This window comes from Notothenia rossii, assembly GCF_949606895.1.
Source record: "Notothenia rossii genome assembly, chromosome: 5".
In the NCBI taxonomy this organism is placed as follows: domain Eukaryota; kingdom Metazoa; phylum Chordata; class Actinopteri; order Perciformes; family Nototheniidae; genus Notothenia; species Notothenia rossii.
Window position 1 is genome coordinate 70731725 of NC_136903.1, and position 21244 is coordinate 70752968.

The 21244-nt window shown below is 37.2% G+C and overlaps 1 protein-coding gene across 2 annotated transcripts; it reads right to left on the reverse strand.

Moving 5' to 3' along the window:
* Positions 1-921: 921 nt before the first annotated feature.
* inavab (innate immunity activator b) lies at positions 922-18893 on the reverse strand. Of its 2 annotated transcripts, none has more exons than XM_079680661.1 (10): positions 18613-18893; positions 11679-11793; positions 8884-9017; positions 6992-7114; positions 6627-6858; positions 6408-6461; positions 5576-5882; positions 4250-4378; positions 2866-3571; positions 922-2580 (listed from the first exon to the last, which is right to left on the reverse strand). In XM_079680661.1, exons 2-10 carry the CDS (start codon positions 11731-11733, stop codon positions 2500-2502), a joined length of 1821 nt encoding a protein of 606 aa, XP_079536787.1. In that variant the 5' UTR covers positions 11734-11793; positions 18613-18893; the 3' UTR covers positions 922-2499. The 2 variants fall into 2 exon arrangements, with proteins under 2 accessions (XP_079536787.1, XP_079536786.1); XM_079680660.1 differs by lacking the exon at positions 18613-18893 and adding an exon at positions 13843-13959.
* Between the last annotated feature and the right edge of the window lie 2351 nt (positions 18894-21244).

Sequence of the window (21244 nt, forward strand, 5' to 3'; positions counted from 1 at the left end):
GGAATCAATAAAGACATGTAAGTTACATGTTATTGGTCTCATTCTACTGCCGTTGTGTGCTCTTCCCAGGGCACCAATGCAGGCTCCTGTTTGCAAGCAATACATCATTCTTATGAATATGAGAAAACGACAGATATTGTTTAGATATTTCTTTTATTTTCACCAAACGCAAGGCAAGTTTAGTTTGAGATGGAAATATCTAACTGCTTAAACAATTAGGTATAACAAAATGCAAAATGCAGCTTTTCTGTATTATTAAAGTGTATGCTTTGACTGACACTTTTTTTAAAGACATACACTTGGACATTGAGAAAGTGGGATGAAGATTAGTTTAACTATTTCTCTATTTTCATAGGCAATACTTAACAGAGAAAAATTGGACAGACTAATACATCATTTAAATAATTGCTATTTAAGCTTGAATAAATACTTACCACTCTCAGGTTTGCACACATTTGGACCAGATGGATATGCCAACATTGGAGCTGAGAATGAACAATACTCCCTATACACAGTGAAGGAAATAAGTATTTGAACCCTTGTAGATTTTGTAAGTTTACCGACTTACAAATAAATTAACAGTCTATAATTTTTAATGGTAGGTTTATTTTACTAATGAGAGACAGAATATCAAAAAGATTATCCAGAAATGTACATCATATAAGAGATATAAATTGATTTGCATTTAATTGTTGGAAATAAGTATTTGAGCCCCTTGCAACCAACAAGGATTCTGGCTCTGGTTACATAAGTCCTCTTCCTTAAGAAAATACTCATAATATAAGAAAAAGGTTTTTATTAGTAAGAATATTAGCACAAAATATAATTTAGTATTCACAAATCTTTCTTATTTACACCTGTGCTTTTCTAATATGACATGTCAACATTTCTACTTTGGAAAAAGCAAGATAAAACAGGAAATTATTCTCAACACTATGCAAACATTATTTTTTATTTTTCTTCCACAGGGTAAACACTTCACAGATTTATCATCAGCAACATAACACATTATTATTAGGTTCACATAAACTACTTTAACTGATAAATAAAATAAAAATACAGTAAACAAGAGGCACACAAGGTTACATGATTGTGTTCTGTTTTTTTCTATATACATCTCAAAACAGTCTTTTCTGCTGCTGTATTTTGCAAACTCAGGTCCATGTCTTTTTCTATTTCAAGTCTGACTTTCCATAAGTCAAATGGTGCATATCACAATAAATAAACACATACATAGATCACTGTGAGGGACCGGTGAGTGTGAAGCTGTAGTTGAATTTGCTTTCATTTGAACCGTTGAAAGCGTGTTTGATCGTGAGACATGATTGTGAATCACACATTGTCAGTGGTTTGAGAGCAGATCTAATACAGACACTGACAAATATCTGTTAAAGTTTGGGATATTTCAATTTGATTTGAACAATTGAATAGCTGCCAAACATCAAGACTTGTTAAATTTGCTGCCTTTCAGCCCATGTGAGTAAATTAATATTTAGTTTCAACTACTTTATTAAGTCTATAAGTAATTCAAGCTAACTGGCAGATCCACAGACACAATAAGTAGAAAAACAAGACGCATTGTCCTCTAAAAGTACATGATTATGAAGAAACAACTGGGATCTTACATTAAAGCAGCTCAAGTTCATTAACATGATGAAAAAAAAATCATGGAACATTAAACACAAAATGTAGCTAAAAAAGGACATGTTACTGATTTACATTATTTTACAATTCATTGATTTCATTCCAACAGCTAGGAATTGAGCACCCCATCTACCACACAGCAACAATTAAACTTCTCTGTCTTGAACACTTCCTCAATTGAAGTTGCATAATTTCGCTACAGATTGCAACATCTAATGCAGCACTCTGTTGTATAACTAAGCAGTTATAGACATGTAAAACATGATTAATTGATGTTAGTTCTTGTGAGATTACCTTCAACAGGGACCTTAATGTAACTAGTTAAATGTCAAATGTTACTTTTTAAAAACATACATTTTTCACAATCTGACAACAATGTTAAACTGTGTTGGGCATTTCCCTGTTAGAGCTTCCAAACTATTGGCTGACGATTTCCGTTTCGTTATATCATAGATAGTCAATTCGCATATCAAAATAACCCTGTATTTAAAGAAGCAGAACTCTGTGGTTTTGTTTGATAAACTTAAATATGAGTTTTGAACTGTGGCAGGTTCAAACAGCTCTCAGTAACATTTAACAAGCATTGAATTCATATAGAGTGGACAAAAACAAGCAACCGGGGTTATATTTACAGTCACTTTAGTAGCCATATCATTTTTGAATCAGATTGTAGTGTAAGATGCATTCGTTATTATGCCTTAATGCAGGCAGAAAGATAAACAAGAATCATGAAAAAAAACACTTTTTTTGGGGGGCTTAAAAAGTAAATTTGACTTGATTTTCTTAAGACTCCACTTTGGTTATTTGGTAATAAATGCAGTGGCCTCTCAATTTGCGTTCCAAGGTGTCCTTGGTTTAAACTTGACTCATAAAGTGAGAACCGTCATCTACCACCCAGCGAGTCTCCTCTCTCTGAAGAGCCCTTCTCTGGATAACCTGAGTTAGCAACAACAAAAATAGAAACAATATAAGTAAATTATTGAAACAATGTTATTTTATAACATGAGTTCACCCACAGGTTTCTGATCAAACAGGCACATTTACCAAAATGCCTCTTAAGCCAACATTTCTTATTGTAGTGATTAGGTGAATAAAAACTATTTCCTGTCATGAAGAACTTATTAAATGATTCATTATTTGGTTAATACTACTTGTTTCAGTCTGTATGTTTCTATGTTGACAGATTGTAAGATGTGTGTCAAAATATTTTTGTCTGCTTACCTGCTCATGGTACTTCTGGTTTTGGTGAAAGGCGGTCTCCCGAGCAGAAATGTTTTTAACTCTGACGGCCCCCTGTCTGTCCAGAGAGCAGGACCTGGGGGACTTCAGCTGACTGCGGCGGTGCCACGAGGTCAGCTGCTCGTTCACTACTTGTTTTGGAAGGCCATTGGAGCGGTACTGCGGATGCTCCCACTGAGCCGGGGAGGGGGAGAGTCTGATATCAGGAGGTAGAGGCCTCTGTGCTCTCTTGTGGAGCACAGCAGGGTCTTTATAGTAATACTCATATCTGTTGGGAGGACAGGGAGCCTGCTGGGTGTAATAGCCCCGTGCCAAGTCCAGTTCAGGTCGGTAGGCTGTTTCTTCAGTGTAATAGGCTTTAGGAAACCCGGGGCTGGACTGTTGCCGGGGGTTATGGTAAAAGCCAGTGCTCTGGAAGCCTTGAGGGCCACAGCTGCCCCCGGGGCCAGAGTGCACGAATGCAGACTGATACTGTTTGGGTGAATCACAGGGCAGCTCCTGACACGGTGAGCTGTTGTAAGATGAAAACGAGTGTTCAGAGTTGCTATCCTCAGAGTTGACATAGTTTGCGTAGTTCACAGCAGGAAGAGGAGCATCCGGTAAAGTTATTGCAAATTCTGTCAGTCGCCTCCTTGCACTTCTGGTGCGACCTCGCTCCCTTTCAAATGGAGACTCAGGGTTGGGTATTCTGTGAAAGGAGCAAGTGCATTAATATGGCTACCCAGGAAAACGTTTTTTTTCTTCAAAAATGAACATCTCACTATTTAAAATAATAATAAATGTAATGTGCAAAACAAGGTAAATAATAGCATTTGCAGTAAATCACAGCTTTAGCTTAGGCAGTGGTGGATAGTGGGCATTAAATAAGTCGAGTCATTTTTTTTATATTGTACTTATAAGAGGTAGTTGTTTTTTGCAGAATAATTTGTATCCTTACTTAATTAAATTAGTAACAACATGTTTCTACTTCTACGTTATAACATTGGGCTACACACTTCTTGCTACTTTTACCATCCAGCTAAACTCACACGCACAACAGGGATTGTCCAACAGCAAGAGACAAAAGCAGCCCACACAAAAACACACCCAAAAACAGTGTCCAAGCTTTGTTATTACCTGTTGGAACAAGCCTGATCGTATAATTGATGTAATAAATTGCATGTAATTAAGTTACTCAATACGTGAGCAGTTTTTTTACCAGATACTTTTTTACACTTATTAAGAAGAGTACTTCTTCTATCCGAGTCAATACAATTATTATAGTTATAGTAATTTTACCGTTTTAGTTTTTAGTTTACAGCCAGCACTGAATATAGTGCTGCAGACATACAGTACTGTGGAGGTGAATGACGGGGGGGGGGGCTACCTGAGGGAGAGCTGTCTGTGGACTCTCATCTCTGGTGTGGAGGGCAGGCTGTTGGACTTGCTGTGGCCCAGCTTCAGGTGGGAAGCAAAAACAGCCTCCAGCGGGGGTAACAACTCCGTTTTGAATGGACTGTTGAACACACAAGAAACACATTATATTAAGTTTCTTTGTTTATCAAAAAATATTTTTCATAATGACATCAACATTAGAAATCCCAAAGATAAAGAAAAGAAAGCTAATGGATGAAGTGGAGTCTCGTAGTATTACAGCTGTTCTGCCTCAGCCGTAGAAGGACTACAGTTATCTATTACCCTGACAAAGACGAATACAATTATCATAATATGGAGTTTTTAATACAGGAATTTACTAGTGGGCAATAAAGCCAGGGTTCCTCTTCTTTGTCAATGTGTCATTTTGAAACCGGATGTACAGAAATGAGTTTCTCCCTTTGGCTGCTTTTGCACCAGAGCAAAAGCAGATGGCAGTGTTGCTCTTATATGAACCACTGTCATTTACTCTGCTATAAAAGAACAAATGAGTTTGCACAAGATATTCAATTTCTAAATGAGCTTTTGCCCAGTATTGTTGAAAAGAAAAGACAAGTGTATTCTTGCTGCTGGATATTGCCCTCATGAACGAACACTAGCAACAAGGGAGTCACCAATCAGGGTTCCCTCATAGCCTTGAGGTTAGGCGTGGAGCGAAATCAAACACTTACATCCTGATTATTCGGGCCATTGTAATTGCACTTCAAGTTTTTATCTTTAATCCAGATAATCATCAACCTTTTTCTAAAGAAACAGATATTTTCATTGCTTCAAATGTAGTACACATCTTTTTGAGTGAATAATCTGTCGCGTTTAAATCAGGTTCACAATCATACATTTTAAGATTCCACTGTATTAATAAATAAACAAACTGTATTTTTCAACTTTACGAGCTAGGGAGCTTTTTTATGCCCCATATTCACAAATATATCTATAATGGAAATTCAACACAAGGAATTTATTGTGAATGTTTTTTGTTTACTGGATTAGCAATATAATCCTATATCAGCCCATCCCTATTTGAGGTAAAACAGACTTCTTCAGTTGATGCACAATGATTTGTTTCTTTTTCATTTTCATCTTCATCAACTTCGGTTTTTCCCTAGAGTTTCCAAAGAATCCAACCAAAGTCGCCTCACTCACAAGCTTGCTAATGCAAATAGTAACCACAAAATCTGCATTTCACACAGTTTACCAAGTAAACAAACCACACTTTGCTTTCCCCAAATCTAAAAAGTTGATAAACAAGAATGGAGTCATGATGGATGGTTGGTGTTACCTCGACTTGTTGGAGGAGCGCGACTTCCTGTTCTTCTGGTAAGGTTGGTCCAGACTAGACTCTGTCCACGGGGAGTGTTGGATGGGAGGAAGGTCACTTGCAGGGCTTGAGCTGAAACTGGGCGTAGACGTGAGGCTGGGATGGGGAGACTGGCTTGGAGTCTGCGGCAGGTTTTGTGGAGCCGCAGATGGAGACATGTAGGAGCCTTTTGAGAAGGATTGTGAGGACACAGAGGGAAGCCGGGGCGGGTTTGTCTCTCCTGGGTCAGGGAGTCCTGAAGACAGCTGTGATGACTGACTTGTCACTTCTAGGAAGAAACAAAGAAAAATATGTAGTGTATTATAGCTGCAGAAAACTATTAAGTGTTAATACAAATTTATTTCCTCCATAGATTCTTTATGTATGCTTTGAAAAACATATTTGATTAAGATGCACCATGAGGACCGCAGTATTTGAGAAAATATTTAGTGGACTCTGCTCACAATTGTATGTTTTATAGGTAATGGATAAGTAGGGACTACCAGCTTTTAAACCACAACAAAGTTTGTTTTGCTCTAATTCTCATTGACAGATCTTAAAATGCTGTTTTCAGACTTCTAAATATAGAGATTTCCGGCTACCCTGTTTTATTTCATACTAAACTGAACATGACTGGGGTTTGGACGGACAAAACAAGAAATTAAAAAGCATTCTATTGGACTTTAAAAAACCGGGATGGACTTCTTTTTTTACTATATTCGAACATTCTAAAATAGGGAAACAACTGATTAATCTAAAAGATTCATCAAAAGTTAAAATAATTGTTAGTTGCAGCACTAAAGGTAAATCTTACCTTCATCTTGCACCACAGAATCAGACAGAGAGCTGTCATCAGATGTACCCAGATCTGAAAAACAGAAATAAATGCATTGATTCACATGTGAAAATATTACATTTCTACAAATCTATGAAAATCCAGAGCTCTTTAAATCATTCATATTCAAATAGCTCCCTGCTTAGGTGTAGTGAAATAGATTTTTCCAGAAAACTATCTTCTAGTCTGTGTTCTCACCGTGTTGTGCAATATTAAAAGCAGGGAGTGGTGATGAACGGCCGTGCTCCAGACGAAGCTGAAAGGCCGTCTCTTGCAAGCGTTTGAGTTTTTTCTCTTCTCTCTTGCACTGCTGTAAGCGGCTCTTCTTAACAGCCTTACTCGGGTGAACCTCCTCGCAGAGCTTGCGCGCTGCCTCGTATATCTTCATCTGAAGCGCCAACTCAGCATCAACAAAACTCAGTTCTGAATCCTTTGAAATGAGGGAATGACGAGAGGGAGACAACAAGTGTGAATTGAACAATTGAACATTGCATGTCCTTGATGTTTACGTATTCTTTGAAATGACATTATTTAGTATTGCGTTTTATAAATGCTGATTTTACCTCTGCTCCTCGAGGGAAGCTTTGTTCATCAAATTTGAACGCAGCTCCAATACGTCTGCGGATCTGCGGAGGCTTCTCTCCTGGCAGCAGAGGGTAATCATCTGACAGCCGGCCTGTCAACTCCTAAACCACACAAAAAATATTACAAATACAAATGTCCAAAAAGATGCATTTGAATAAAACGAAAACTTGAATGATGACAGATCCTCCGGCTTGGTTTATCAAAATAAAGACATCTTTTTAAAAATGCTATTAAATCCTTTCAGTTGAGTTGTCCAAGTAAAGTATAATTATCAATAAGTGTTTTTAATGATGCTAATCAATGCTTTTTATCCTTTCATTTGAGTTGTTTAAATAAAGATAAACCATCTCTTGAGAGTCCATTGAACCATAACTTTGGCACTTTTGAAACGATGTATCACATTCAGTTCTCTTTACATGTTGAGGCACATATAGTTTCAAGGAATCTGTTGCACAATTCATCTCTGCATTTGCAGAGATTTACTTTCACAAGACATTCTTCAGGTCTCACTTTCTCACTGTATCGAGTGTCTGTGCCCAACCAACCACAGAGCACGACATCGCACCATTACTGATTTCATTAACGAAGAGTCACAGAAATGGTTGCTTTGAGTCACTCCTAACCAGCCACCTTTGCAGACAGACAAACACGTAAGCCTGTTCTTTTGTCACTAAAAGAAGGGAGAGGCATCATGGCTCCCATTAGTTCACCTGAGCATGTCCCGACAGGAGTGCCCAGCCCAAGTGTCAACAGGAAAGAATGATCTGTTCTGGGATTTTACCACACGGCACTGACATATGGCAGAGAAACTTTCAAAGGAATATGTGTCCAGTTTCGAAACGACTGGATGTGGCAATTGATATTCTTATTTGGATATTTTCCAATGCAGAAAGAGAAAGAGAAGCAGAAATATTGAAAATGGAGAGGTGACGGGAGCAATATTTCATGCTGGATTTAAATCCAAGCTGTCATGAGAACATTGAAATAGTTTTGGCCAACTTAACCACCAGAATACCTCTTCAAAGGAGTGATACATTTAAAAAAGATCTCACTGCAGCCGCATGGCATTGTCCGAAAGGAAAAGGATGATGTTTGCATTCTGCTCAGTGGTAAGAGCCAGAATAATAATTTCATAAAGGAGGACGGATAAAAAGACCTTGTGTTCCCTCTCAGTAGTCCATGACTGTGACATTGGGAAGCTGAGGCAGACACATTTAAAAGATGTATCAAATTGTCGGACATCAAAGTCAGTGTTTTTAAACCACTAACATTTTGGCTTGAAAAGAACAAGACCTTATAGCATCAGAAGTGTGGACACACAACTTTCTGACCCAAACAGTGTTTCTAATAGATCCACATTAGTGTTGACATGGCTGAACACATCTCAGAAATGTCCTCTCTTGCAGGTTACTTTGTTCACCTGCAATAAAATGTGTCATCTAACATCCTGTACTAAAACTACCCCACCTACTAAATCCTTCATTAAAAAGGACCGCTTGTCTCATTAGGTAACAATTGTCTTGAGTTTGAATTAGACTAGTTGTACTAGAATTTTTTTTAAACCAAATTGAATGAGCTTAGAAGTTCAGGGTTATACGAGACATTTATTCTGCGACATGTTTTTAACATAGTTCTATCTGCAGCCTCATTAGTTTTGAAACAGTTTAAACCTTCTGATGTTAGGGGTAGGAATCACCAGAGGCCCCATAGTAAAATATAATCACAATATTATAGCAATCTGTTTTCTCCAATAGAATAAAAGATTTGACCAGTTTTTTCCAATCCCACTGACTTATTCAGATATACAGTATAAACTGTATAAAAAATCTCTCCCCCACCCCCAGTTCATTTGCAGATAACTTGTACTTACAGCTTCTCGGATGCAGACTTTCTTCAGCTCCAGTAGGCAGATCTCCAGTCGTTCTTGGAGAGACTGGTGTTTGAGCTTCATGGCCCGTGTATGTGTGGTCACATCCTTCATGTGTGTCATTGGGCTGTCAGAGCCTGTGAAATGAAGGAAGCGCTTTTATACATCTCAGATAATGAGACTTACACATTTTGTTAGAGCCATTTTCCTTTCATCATTATGGTTTGAATGTTTGGCTTAATAATATAAGGATTTAGAATAAACTTTTAACTATTTATTTTTGTGAGTCACACTACGCTTTAAAAGATGTTAATTTAAGTCAGGTATGACGTGCGTGCCTATATGCCTATATATGGCATGACAATGGAGCACAACTCAGAGGACGTTTTTCTTCATGTTTGTATGCCACCTTGATCAAAGAATAAATCTGATGTGATTCAACGTTACAACGATCTCCGCAAAGTTTGTTTGGAAGCAAAGAGAGGCGTGTCATAACCAACAACCCGATAGAGAAAAGTGGCTATTGAATGTAGAAACGGATTAAAAAGCCATGACACATTTGTTATGCAATACAAAGCAAAGCCAAAACACAAAATGTGTGAGAACAAATTAGTTTTTTTAGCCACAATGAAATTAAAGGAAGAAATGTGCAGCGGAAAAGGAACATAATAAATCTATTTAAAAATCACGAGCTGAGTGATATCTCAGCTAAAACAGCATTTGTTAATGTATCAGTCGTCTGTTCCATTTTATTTGTCATGTATAGCAATACAATTCCTTAAAAGTTAAAAGATGAAGTCATCAAATGTTGATTTAATTTCCAATATTCCATGTCTTCATGTTCATATACTGTTGCCTGTTCTATTTGAATGCATCTATATACTTGACTTGTTTTTCTGTTGCCTTGTAAGTATTCTGGCCTGCTTGTAGTATGCTACCATCAATGTTATTTTACAGCTTCAAATTAAATCTGGATGCCACACACGACACCATTCAACAGAACGTAATTTTTGTTATTATCGTTGTTTTGTTTATTGGCATGTAGAATGGCTGGTTGGAGCTTTGTAACTATAAACAACGTCTGAGTGTTCGACTGGTGTTGTCTGTAGCCTCGGTGACTAATGACATTAAGATTAGTTTCAGGGCTGTGGGAGTGGCTTCAGGCCAAAGGCATTGAGTGCTGCATACCTACAGAGATTATTAACAGGATCCCTGCAGGTACTGACAAACATCAGAGCTGCGACAGGAAAGAAGTGACAGCACTACAATAGGGAAAAGAATTTCTCTTCCTAGAGTGACAATCCCCCCATTCTTCGTAGGTTGACCCTTTTTCATTGTATAGGGTAGACATCACGTGGCTCAATTAAGCAGCAAGGAATGTCAGAAAGGCCATTACTAATCGGTAGACACTGCTGGGCGTAGCAAAAACAAGACTGTCAAAGTTTGCTGTTAATTCTTTGTTATTGTTACCTTATAGGACTGAGGGAACTATTTGGATGACTACAGTATATTGGGTGACTTCCTTATTGACTGCTGCAAAACAAAAATACCATGAGCTTAAATTGATTTGTCCTGTAACTTTCCAAAAAGCAAAGATATTCAATTTAATGAGAATAAAACAAAACACAAACATTTCTCATGATTGAGAAGCTGGAGCTTGAGAATTTTTGTAATTTTTGCTTGAAATAAATGCTGGAGTTGTGTGAAATCTGATTTGAGGCAGCTTCAGTTGGGTATGAAGAATGAAACTTCTGTAACCTGCTCTTCACTTCTGCTAGAGGCTAGCAGCTCCAGGGTACATTAGCTCAAGTTGCACAGTGGGCAATCTAGGCTTCAGGTTTTTCAAAAATAAAGAAGAATGGATAGAATAAAAAATACGATTTTCTTTCAAATAAATGATCCATATATATATATAGACAATGCAACAGGGCAATTTTTTTATTTGAAGTTTAATGTGGATCACTTTCGATGCGTCCTTCTTGTTGTGCAAAAACTAATCTGATATAAACTCACAATGTACCTCATGCATTTTAATGCCTGCTCGAGTTTTCACATGACAACTTGTTTTCTTGAACAACATAGACGCACTTGTTTTTAAACTTGCTGGAATCACCCCAAATATACATCTGCTGTTTGCTAAAGTGTGGAGTTGATTTAAGAATATTTATTAAATTTGATTGAATTCAAAAGTGAGTCTTCTACCAAGAAAACCACAGCGTTAGTTGTTAACTCCTTGAAATCTGCTATGTGTTATTCTCTGAAAGGAAGTCATGTTGCTTAATATTTGGTGAAGCACAAGAGTGACGTATCCAATAATGACCTAGTAATAAAAAAGGTGACCTGGTGTGTCGGGAGAAGATTTATGTTACTAACGAGTCTCAATTTAACAGCAAGGAAGTAGAGCATAACAAGTTTGAAGTAAAGTGTTTCTTTGGCAGAAAGCTATCAGCATGAAAGTTATTTGACATTTTTCATGTATCTTTAGGTCATTTAAAAGCAGGTGCAGCGATAAGATTACCAAGGGCTGAACTAAGGTGTGTCTCAGTTTCTACATTTGTTTGCCTCGAGCAAAGGGTCTTCTGGCTGAAAGAGATTGATTCTTTGCTTTATAAATCAATTTGTAATTTAAATCAATCAAGTCTTTCACCATTTTGACAGTATACCTTTCACGATTGAATAGTCTAAAAAACTGCATTCGTTAATTTATTCGTTAATTTACTGAAAAGATGTTTATGATTTAGACTTTTGTGTTAATGTGTGATTCCCGATTACAACAAACAAAAGACAAGATGTTTTACCTGAGTGAAGGATGATGCCGCTGTCAGTGTCACTGATCTCTCCGTTGCCCTCCATGTCAGTGGATCCACTTACTGTTGCTATTCTTCACTGGGTAATGTCGACCCTCACCATTTCCTAGGAAGTAACATTTCAGCTTTAGCATCCATCACAATTTTCAAGGTTTTAGGTGTAACTTAGATTTAATAGAAAATAGGGATAATTTGTGTAATTGTTCAAACATTAGAACGGCTGTTTGGTGTAATAAAAGGTAAATTCTCTTAGGAAAATCTGAAATTTGACTGAACAAACAACATGTAATATTTCACATTGTATTTCTGGTTTTATTGTCTTTTGTAAAAATCAAAAGACAAAATCAGAACACATTCAAACTGTGACAATTCAGCCAGAAAAATCAGCGCAGTGTTTAAGCCTGCAAACCTCTGGGAGACCATAAGGGGAAAATACAACTGATTATATCAAATAAAATGACTACAAGCGATTAGGCTACAAGCACTAGATGAGTCAAAATGTAAACCCATGTCTAAGCCAAACAGCCTTAACAGAGGCTCATTACTTAATACTATGACCTGTTGATTGAGTGATTCAGGTGTGACTGGCCTTCTTGACCCTACAGTCAGGTGTAGTCATAGTCTCCCACAGCATGAGTACACACGCATGTTGCCAGGTTTAGGCAGTTTCGTGCGACTGCCTGTTTGTTAGTCTGTGATGTCATATGATCGCCTTTATCTCTCTCCCTTAGATAAGACTCAGGACGTATGAGCCATAAATTCGGCTGGTATCAAAAAGAAAAACCTATGAAACTTGTGGGTTTGAATATTAACTAAGAAAATATATGGTGGGTGCATACCAACACACAGGGGAGGTTTGTCACAGCTTGGGGGGGGTAAGCTTCCCAGCAGGCATTGAGTTGTGGAAGGAATAGATATGGTGAAGTCATGACAACATGCAAGAGTTATTTCTAATATATTTTATGTCCATCCTCAAGGTGACGTTCAGCAATCCATAGAATATATATCCCCTTATAATCCTATACATGACATAAACATGAGACAGCCTCTAAACAGCTCACATGATTGTGACTAGTCTTCGCTCCTCCAAAGAACCAACAATTGGCTGCTGTGTTTGCTGAATTAAGGCGGAACAGCTTAAAACAGGACACTTAAATCACAACACGACCTACAGCGCTGTTTCAAAAATAGATCTAAACATGCTAATTTTAGCCGAAATGTTCTCTACAAAAAACAAGATTGCAAACAATGAATATATACGTAACTATTTGCAGCAGTTTGAAGCCCGAAAAAACAAATAGTTAGAGAAATAAACCCACAAGGGATGAAACCACTGATCTTTTCCCCATGGTAGATTTTTTTCTCACCTACAGTCCAAAATCTGACGATTGAATTTTCTCTTGATTTCAATTATCAAGATACCTTTAAGGGTTTTTCAATCATGAAGGAGATTGAATTTACCGATCAATTAAGTCATTGTTTCCAATAAAAGACAAAAAGAAGTTAAAATCTGGGGACGTCCAGTCATCTGTCTTTAAATGTTTTACATTTTCAGATTCCATATCACTAGTTAAAGGTGTGCCAACTAAAGACATTCCCTGAAACAAACACCATCAGAATCTCATTCCACAATCGCATAAAGAAGGAACTAAAACTACTGAAGCACTTTGATGCTCTGTAGATATGCAGTATCTCGCCGTCAAATATACAATATGATGAAATGTTGATATAGAGAGCAATCTGTTACATTTTTCAATTTGAATTATTTGCTGGACATATCCTGTTGTTTGCTATTGCCAAACTCAAGTACAAACGTAGCATTTATTTGATAAAGATTTAGCAGAAAGAAAAACACACACTTACAAACAGGTAAGGAGTTGTCCCTACCTTGAAGGTGCTAAAACTCGTACTGAACTACAAAACTGTAGCTGAAGGCAGTGTTCCTCATTATTTTAACTCAAGTGTCAGTGTACTTTTTAAAGAAAAAACAATTACAACATACTGATAGCATCAATGTCACATATAGAAATATCAACTCCACAATAGTTAGGAGGAGAAGGACAGCTATGTCACATTAATCCAAATAACAGCCCCAAGAGGACAATAGAGGAATTCAGTACAGGGAAATTGGACAACATATTAAAAATCCACTTACTTTATGAAAAACTTTTTAAAAACTGTAAAAATCCAAAGAGTGAAAACCTTCCCTCAGTATTCCCGACTTGAATGGAAATGCAGAAAACCTGAGCTGAGTGGAGTCCGGTCAGGAATGAGAGACTCGCCCACTAAGAAAGCGCTGCCTGCTGAAGAGGAGTGGCCACATACAGAGGGCTGAACACTTGAGTCAGTATCATATAACTTAGTCAGTGCTCCCGTCTCAGCTTGAAACTGTGTCAAGAACAATGACAGAGGTAAAGATAAATTACACTTTGCTTTACCCTCTTATCAGCGTCTAATGAAGGTGGTGCAACCTGACATGTGTCCCAGTACAAAAGCACCATTACAATACAAAAGTAGACGGGACATCAAAGTGCTCAAGATAAAATAAATCTACCAACAACACTCAACAAGCACTTAAGTATAGCATCAGTTTAAGAGCTGAAGTGATTTGTCAATTCATTAATTAGTTGATTTTCAACAAAATAACAACTTTTGTGATTTTTCAAAAACACTAGCTGTAAAGGTTGTAAACCTCACCTTCCAAGTATTTTGTATTTGACAGATTAATTAATACAAATATTCATAGGTTTGCAGGCTTAGTCAGTTTATCCTCATGATGTTCGTAAACACATGCTGTCAAAGGGCTTGTTTAGCTGTTTTACCTCCGTAAATCTCTCGGTTCAGGTTTAACATGCATGCGTCTACAGCCAGATATCAAGATTTCATCACCGGCAAAAGGTGGCTTTATGACTTGATAATTAACTGTTGATGACTCTTGACCTTGTCCCTTTTTTTCAGAATAAACTGTTACAGTTCAGCTCTGCATGTACAAAAAATATCTGGTCAGTGCATTTCTACTGCCATCTCCTGGAAGTTTAAAGGGGTCATTCAAAATGGATAACAAATTATGAACTTACAAATGTACTAGCTTATATTTGCAAATAGCTTTCAAACCTTCACCACTCATCTTCTAACTTCCGGGCTACTAATACAGAAGCCCTTTTGTGGCCTGACATTTTTGCCGTCACTTAAAAAAGAGGGAAACACATGGTGGTGGGATAGTCCGCATGATTTACAGAGACACCTGCTCGCTTTCTGCATGGCTGACATTCATCTGAATCTCAATATTCATTTTGGCTTTCCAGGAATGTTGGTGCTCAGACCCGCTGAGAAAAGGTCCAGCAATTCCCAGACACTGAAGAATCAGTTCTCAAATGACATGGCACCGGGGAAAGCAGAAGATATTTGGTTTGGTAACTTCTACATTTAGGTTTCATAGTGTGAACTCAAGCAGGGGGAATTCACACATGCCTTCACGTTTGCTTTGACAATGTAGTGAAATATTAGACTGGCCTATCACAGATCAATGACAAGTTGACAACATTTTTGTAGGCACCAGCAGCTTATAACTAAATACCAGCTAGCCTATAGCGCATTTGTTCTAGAAAGCTTTGACTCTAGATCGGCCAGGTTGGATTTATATATATTAAATGAAATTGAATTACAAAAACAGTGAAACGATTGTATAGTTTCTCCATCAAGAGAAGGGAAAATGAGAGATGAACTGAATGCAGTTGATCACCAGTTCTGATTTTGAAGTCTGATCTATACTCATTGTTTTCTCTATAAAACTATAATCGACACATTTTTTTTAAATGTTCTGACTCTGTATGTTGATAATACAACTTTAACTCGTAAATAACTTTAATACCAATAACTGCGCCTGGTTAAACCCACCTTCTTTTTGTCAAAATCTTGTTTTCAAGGTTCCTCCATAGTTTCATTTTTATTTATTATTTTAAATTGTGAATGCTGCAAATGGCAAGCTTTATTCCCACTCATGCTGAAAAACCTCCACATTAGCATGCATAACTTGTGTGTGTGGCTGTGACTTGTCTGTCTGTTCTTTTTTGTAGACATAAACCCATCATGTGGCACATTTGTGTAAATCCAAACCGCAAAAATCGGGTTCACCACCCTTTAGTTACGAACGTTGGCCGATAGATTATCATTGAAAATGTTCATCTTCAACTGTTAATGTCCTGCCCAGTGCATTTCTTGGTTCAACGATCATGAAAGTATGATTGCTACAAACTACCAGCGCCTGTATGGTTAATATAATGAAAGAAAAGCAGCAGCGTCTTGTGTAAACAGGCAGCATACCAAGCAGTTTGATAACCTAAAATCAGATATAAAGGAAGTGATGTCATAGAAAAGAAAAACAATCTCCTCTGTTCATGGGAAACTACAGATAAGAGGTTATAGCAACACTTCTGGCAACAGATTTGCATTGTAAATAAGGAAGGCATGAAAAATGGATGTTATTGTGTCTCCCAATGTAAAACACTCACAATAAGTATATCATGGTGAATTATCTTTATCTGGATAGTCAACAATATCCACTATTGTTGTAGAGATGTGAAAAAAAGCCTTGTTTCAAATAAATATTAAAAAAACGACTCGCCCAATGTTGCGTTTTTTTATCTATGTTGTATCATTGTTTATTTATGCAGGGAACTTTTTTTTTAAAGGAAGTTCACTAACGCAACTATAGGTGTTGTATCGTCGTTATAAATATTATTTTCTTTACAAAATGTAATCTAAAGGGATTCCAATATGTTTAAATTTAGGGATAATATCCTGAATTGCAATTTTTTGACTAGAATTATTGTGACACTAAGTGATCATATCTTTCCATTCCTAAAAGTGACACTTAAGAGTTGTAAGGAATTCAGCTGTATCACAATTTCTCTTCTTTAAATAATGGATTAACAACAGCTGTGCAGTTAAGTCCATCATGCTGGATGTGAAGACGAGTTAACAACTTCCCTCACACTGCTGTACATCACAGACACTCGTCCTGTGAAGAGGTAGCCAGTTGGTGGATGTCATGGGTAGTTTATATAAACCAGGGGTCCCCAAGAGACACAGAGAGAGAGCTTTGTGTAGGCAACACAGCAGCTGGCCAAACAAATTCTTTAAATATTTTTGAGTCCTTTTATAAGAGTACGGCTAGACCACCGTTGCCAGTGTGTGGAGCCATCAGCTGCCAGGGATTTCCCCTTTTCCCCTCAATAAATTGCAGTTTCGCTATTTCCCCAGGTGCAAACAGGTCATCTTGCTGTAATGATGCTCAGAAAATCAAGTTACACTAATGCACCACAAACCTTTAAACTTTGAAAAAGGCAAACAAAGCGACTCTTAGAGCTGCTGGGTTCCCTCCTGCCTCTTCCTGCCTGCAGCCAGCTTCAAGTTTTATGTTGCCTAAAGGCTCTAATTGACTGGAATAAAGATGTGAAAAAATACCACGCATATCTCAAATGAGGAGGCCTGCAGATAGGGTGTGCCTTTTGTGGATAGCTGAATTAGAAGTTTGTTCACCACAATGCAAATCAAGGTCTATTCTAAATGTTGGCCAAGCCCTACACTGTGAGAGTGAACAAGCCTAAACACATCAAAAAACTATGACACAGAGACAGACATTTATACATAAAGCTCCCATTAAGTGGCTATTATATTATGTTAGTACTTAACTGTGAATTTATACTGTTTACATTTTCCATATCAGCCAGTTCAAGCTCTTTGTTGAAGCACAGTGATGTTACACACAAAGTGAAATATTATAACCCAAAAGCCAATATGTTTACTATGGCTGTCTTACATTTAATTAACATATTCTAGATAACTTTTGATGCTACTTTCCTCTATATTTTATCTGACCTATTCGGTTTATTATGAAACTAAATGTGCTTCAGATGTAAAAAAATAATTATTTGTTTTACAAAGTTTGGCAGCACAGCTAAAGTTTGTAATGACTGTCCCACCGGCAGGTCACTGAGGTTCCAGGGGTTAAGCCACTTTGTCCTCTCGCGCCGGGCCAATGCTCAGGAATGTGTAGGCAGCAGAAATGTTTCAATGCACAGAAATCACAACACTAACAAATGGGACTGCTCAAAAGATGAAAAACAGCTTTATAGAAGATTTAAACAAACATATATCATTACATTTCCATTTATACCCTAGCAATAATTGTCATTGTTCCTGTCATTCTTTACAATTATGTGAGTTTCTGTTAAAAGAGGATGTTGCATAACTTCTCTGCTGGTCAGTGAAGTCAGGTTTATGGTGTCATGTTGGTTCTCTTTTACACAGAAATGGCCACATTCATAAAATACCTGGGACTGACTGTTCATAAAATACAGGCTTATACTAGGAAGAATGTATTCAATTATATAAATGAACTCACAAAATTGCGTAACTAGAAATTACAAAAATGTTTGAGAGGTTTACTTTCATATTTGAGCTAAAACTACTGGGAAAATAAGAATAAGAATAATAAGAATAAGAATGACATAATAAATATGTAAAGACAATCTGAACACAACACAGTATAAATGGAGGTAGATTTACACAATAACGTCAAATTGTACAAATAAGCTTGAGTTAAGTCTGGACATCTTATGGGTTTAAATGAGGTCAGGTAACGTTATATGAAACTATATGTAGAAAGGATAAATAAATAAAGATATCTTGTTTTTCCATCTGCTAACTCAGCTTCAAAAAGCTGCAGGGCCTCAGCTGCAGAGAGTTTCTCAAAAGTTTCCAAAGACGCTTAGTTGTGAGCATTTCCCAAACATTTTATTCACATAAATTGTTACTTTTCAAAGAAACAATTAGTTCGTTAGCCTTGATAAATAATGCATTTCGTACATGCATGCAAAGAATGTACAAAAAAACGTCTAACTTCATCGCTTTTTGCTCTTACCTTAGTAGCTAGTTAGTTAGCCTAGCATCGTGCCTCATCTGTATCCATACAAACTGCGCTCCATCGGCTCCCAGTATCCCAGATTTGAGCTGGAAGTTTATCTCCTATTTACACTGAGTAAGGAACAGAGGGGAACAACACGGAGCCCTCAAATGTACGTCTCTCTAAACTAAACGAGTCAATGCATTACAGTAGAAACGATAAAATAAAGTGTTATTCCCTAAACTAAACTTTTGTTGGAGAGGCTACTTCTACAGACCAGAGAAGTAAAGCATAGCTGTGCTGCCTTCAGGTGCCATCGAAAAAAACACGAGCGAAGCAACAACACACTGTGTTTACCATGGTAACCCGCTTTTTCGATAAACAAGGTAGCTTACAAACGGGAATTAAAATCAAGTGACCAAACTACGATCATTTACATCATGAAGAAAGGTCTCAAAACAACTCAATATGTAGAATTAATTATTACTTTAAGGCGTTATTTAAGGTTACTGTCATTGTTTTGTTCACGCACTCTGCCGTTTTGTCCCTTGATTGCTAATATGAATGAATAGCCACACTATAAAATAATATTTCGTCGGGACATAATATTGGTTTATTTTTCATTAAGTGCCTGGACATTGAAAGGGCTGCAATTTATACTTACAACTTAAGTCTTGAATTTACCAGCTAAAAAATGGGCTTGTGAACTCCTCATGGGTCATCCTCTGTGGGCGGTTTACCGGCAGTCACCACCTTTTCATGGGAATGTAATGTTATTCCGCAGATTTTGACGTCACCCGCATAGGTATGTAGCTGGCATTACTAATTCATCCGGTATAACAAACAATTGTTGTGTACAACCGAGGAGAACATTATTTATTTTTTGTAATGCACTAAAATGGACGATTAAGCATATCAATTGTGCTAATTGCCTGAAAGGGAACACACAAGACAAGGATGTATAGCTTGATATGTTATGAAGCAATCAATCAAAGCTGATTTAGCTAGCCCCGATACCACACATTATAATTATTGAAGATATATATACAAATGTGCCTGTATAATGGATGAGGAAAAGTGATATATCAGATATCAGATATATAAGTCCGTTTTTCAATATCAGTAGCCTACTTGTTTTTGTTGCAAAAACAACAATATGTAAACACAACTGTCTCAGTGGTTTTATCTTTTCCCATGCACGTTTCTGTGAATAAAAATGAAACCATGGTTCTCTAATTTGTTTCATTGTTTATCTTTAAAGTTATGAAGAATTGTTCTTTGGAAAAGCATAGCATATTATTGAATACCCGATTCAACAATAAATTACATGTTTGTCCAGATTGAGACGTTTCAGTACAAACCAAAGCCATGATCCTTTGTTGTTATAAATGTTAAATCCTCAGTTTACATGTCACCAGATATCATATGTTCATGTCAATGCCTATTAAGACAGTATTGTAACTAAAATGGGAAGGAGCATAGATGTGACGAGAAAATGTACAAAGTATGTAACACCAACCACTTTGAAACAAATCATTCAGTCTCTGGTTTTGTCACATCTTGAGTCCGGTCATATGGTCATCAGCAGCAAAAACACATATACAGAAATTACAAATAGCTCAAAACAAGGCTGCCAGACTAGCTCTCCACTGTTCGAAGCGCACTCATATTGGAGTTATGCATAGAAACCATCATGGTTTCCGGTTGAGAAACGTCTGCAATCTCGTGTGATCACTTTTCTAAAAAATTTCCTATTTAGCAAAAGACCACTGCATTTTTATGATCAAATAGTTTACACAAGAGACAAGCATGACCATAAGACTAGGCAAGCTAAATCAGGCCATCTACTGGCACCTAAACCCAGGAAAAATCCCCTGAAATCTTCTGTGTCTTATAGAGCTATAAAGGAATGGAACTCATTGCCAAACTACCTCGCTGAAATAGAGTCCAGAGCCTCTTTCAAGAAGAGGTTGAAGGGCCATCTACTAATGACCATGTACCCTTGTGAGCTGTGAACCCTAATTTAATTTGATCTCATGCTTTGTACTGGTGGGTGTCTTGTGCACTCATCATTGGCTGAGATTGATATTGAAAGTGGATGAGATTTGTTGATGATGTTGATGATATTGGTGATGTTGTTAATGATGTCAGGAATTATATCATGAATGTCGTTGTATTATTGTTGTATTATTGTTGTACTGTTTTAAGTGTCGGACCCCAGGAAGAGTAGCTTTTGTCAAGAGCAAAAGCTAATAGGGATCCTTAATAAACATAAACATAAGAACACTAGACAACATCTGTTTTTCTCAGAAAGCTGATTCTGTACAGATCAAGTAGAGCTCATGTTGAGATTACTTTTTAAGGAACAAGAAACCCACAGTTAATCACATGACCTGAGAGTTGCATTGTTGAATTGTGTTTGAAGTTCTGCCTTATTGTGGTTAAACTGTGAAATCTTGTTCATTGTGCTAAAGTACTTTGTCTCTAAATGGAAGGGGCACCTTGGCAGCCTCTGCCTCTTTATAGGTGAATGTTGACTTGTATTTGTAAAAGCGTTTAAGGGGGCGCAAAGACTGGAAGTGCTTTCATATTATTACATCAATACACCAGCCAGCTCCAGATGAACCTGTATTTTTATATGAAAGCCTAC

Coding starts and splice junctions, on each gene's coding strand:
- inavab (XM_079680661.1), bottom strand. CDS start 11,733: ATGGAGGGCAACGGAGAGATCAGTGACACTGACAGCGGCATCATCCTT. Junction 9,018..11,678: donor CGGCATCATCCTTCACTCAG/GTAAAACATCTT, acceptor TTCATTTCACAG/GCTCTGACAGCCCAATGACA. Junction 5,883..6,407: donor TTCTGTGGTGCAAGATGAAG/GTAAGATTTACC, acceptor GTTTCTTCCTAG/AAGTGACAAGTCAGTCATCA.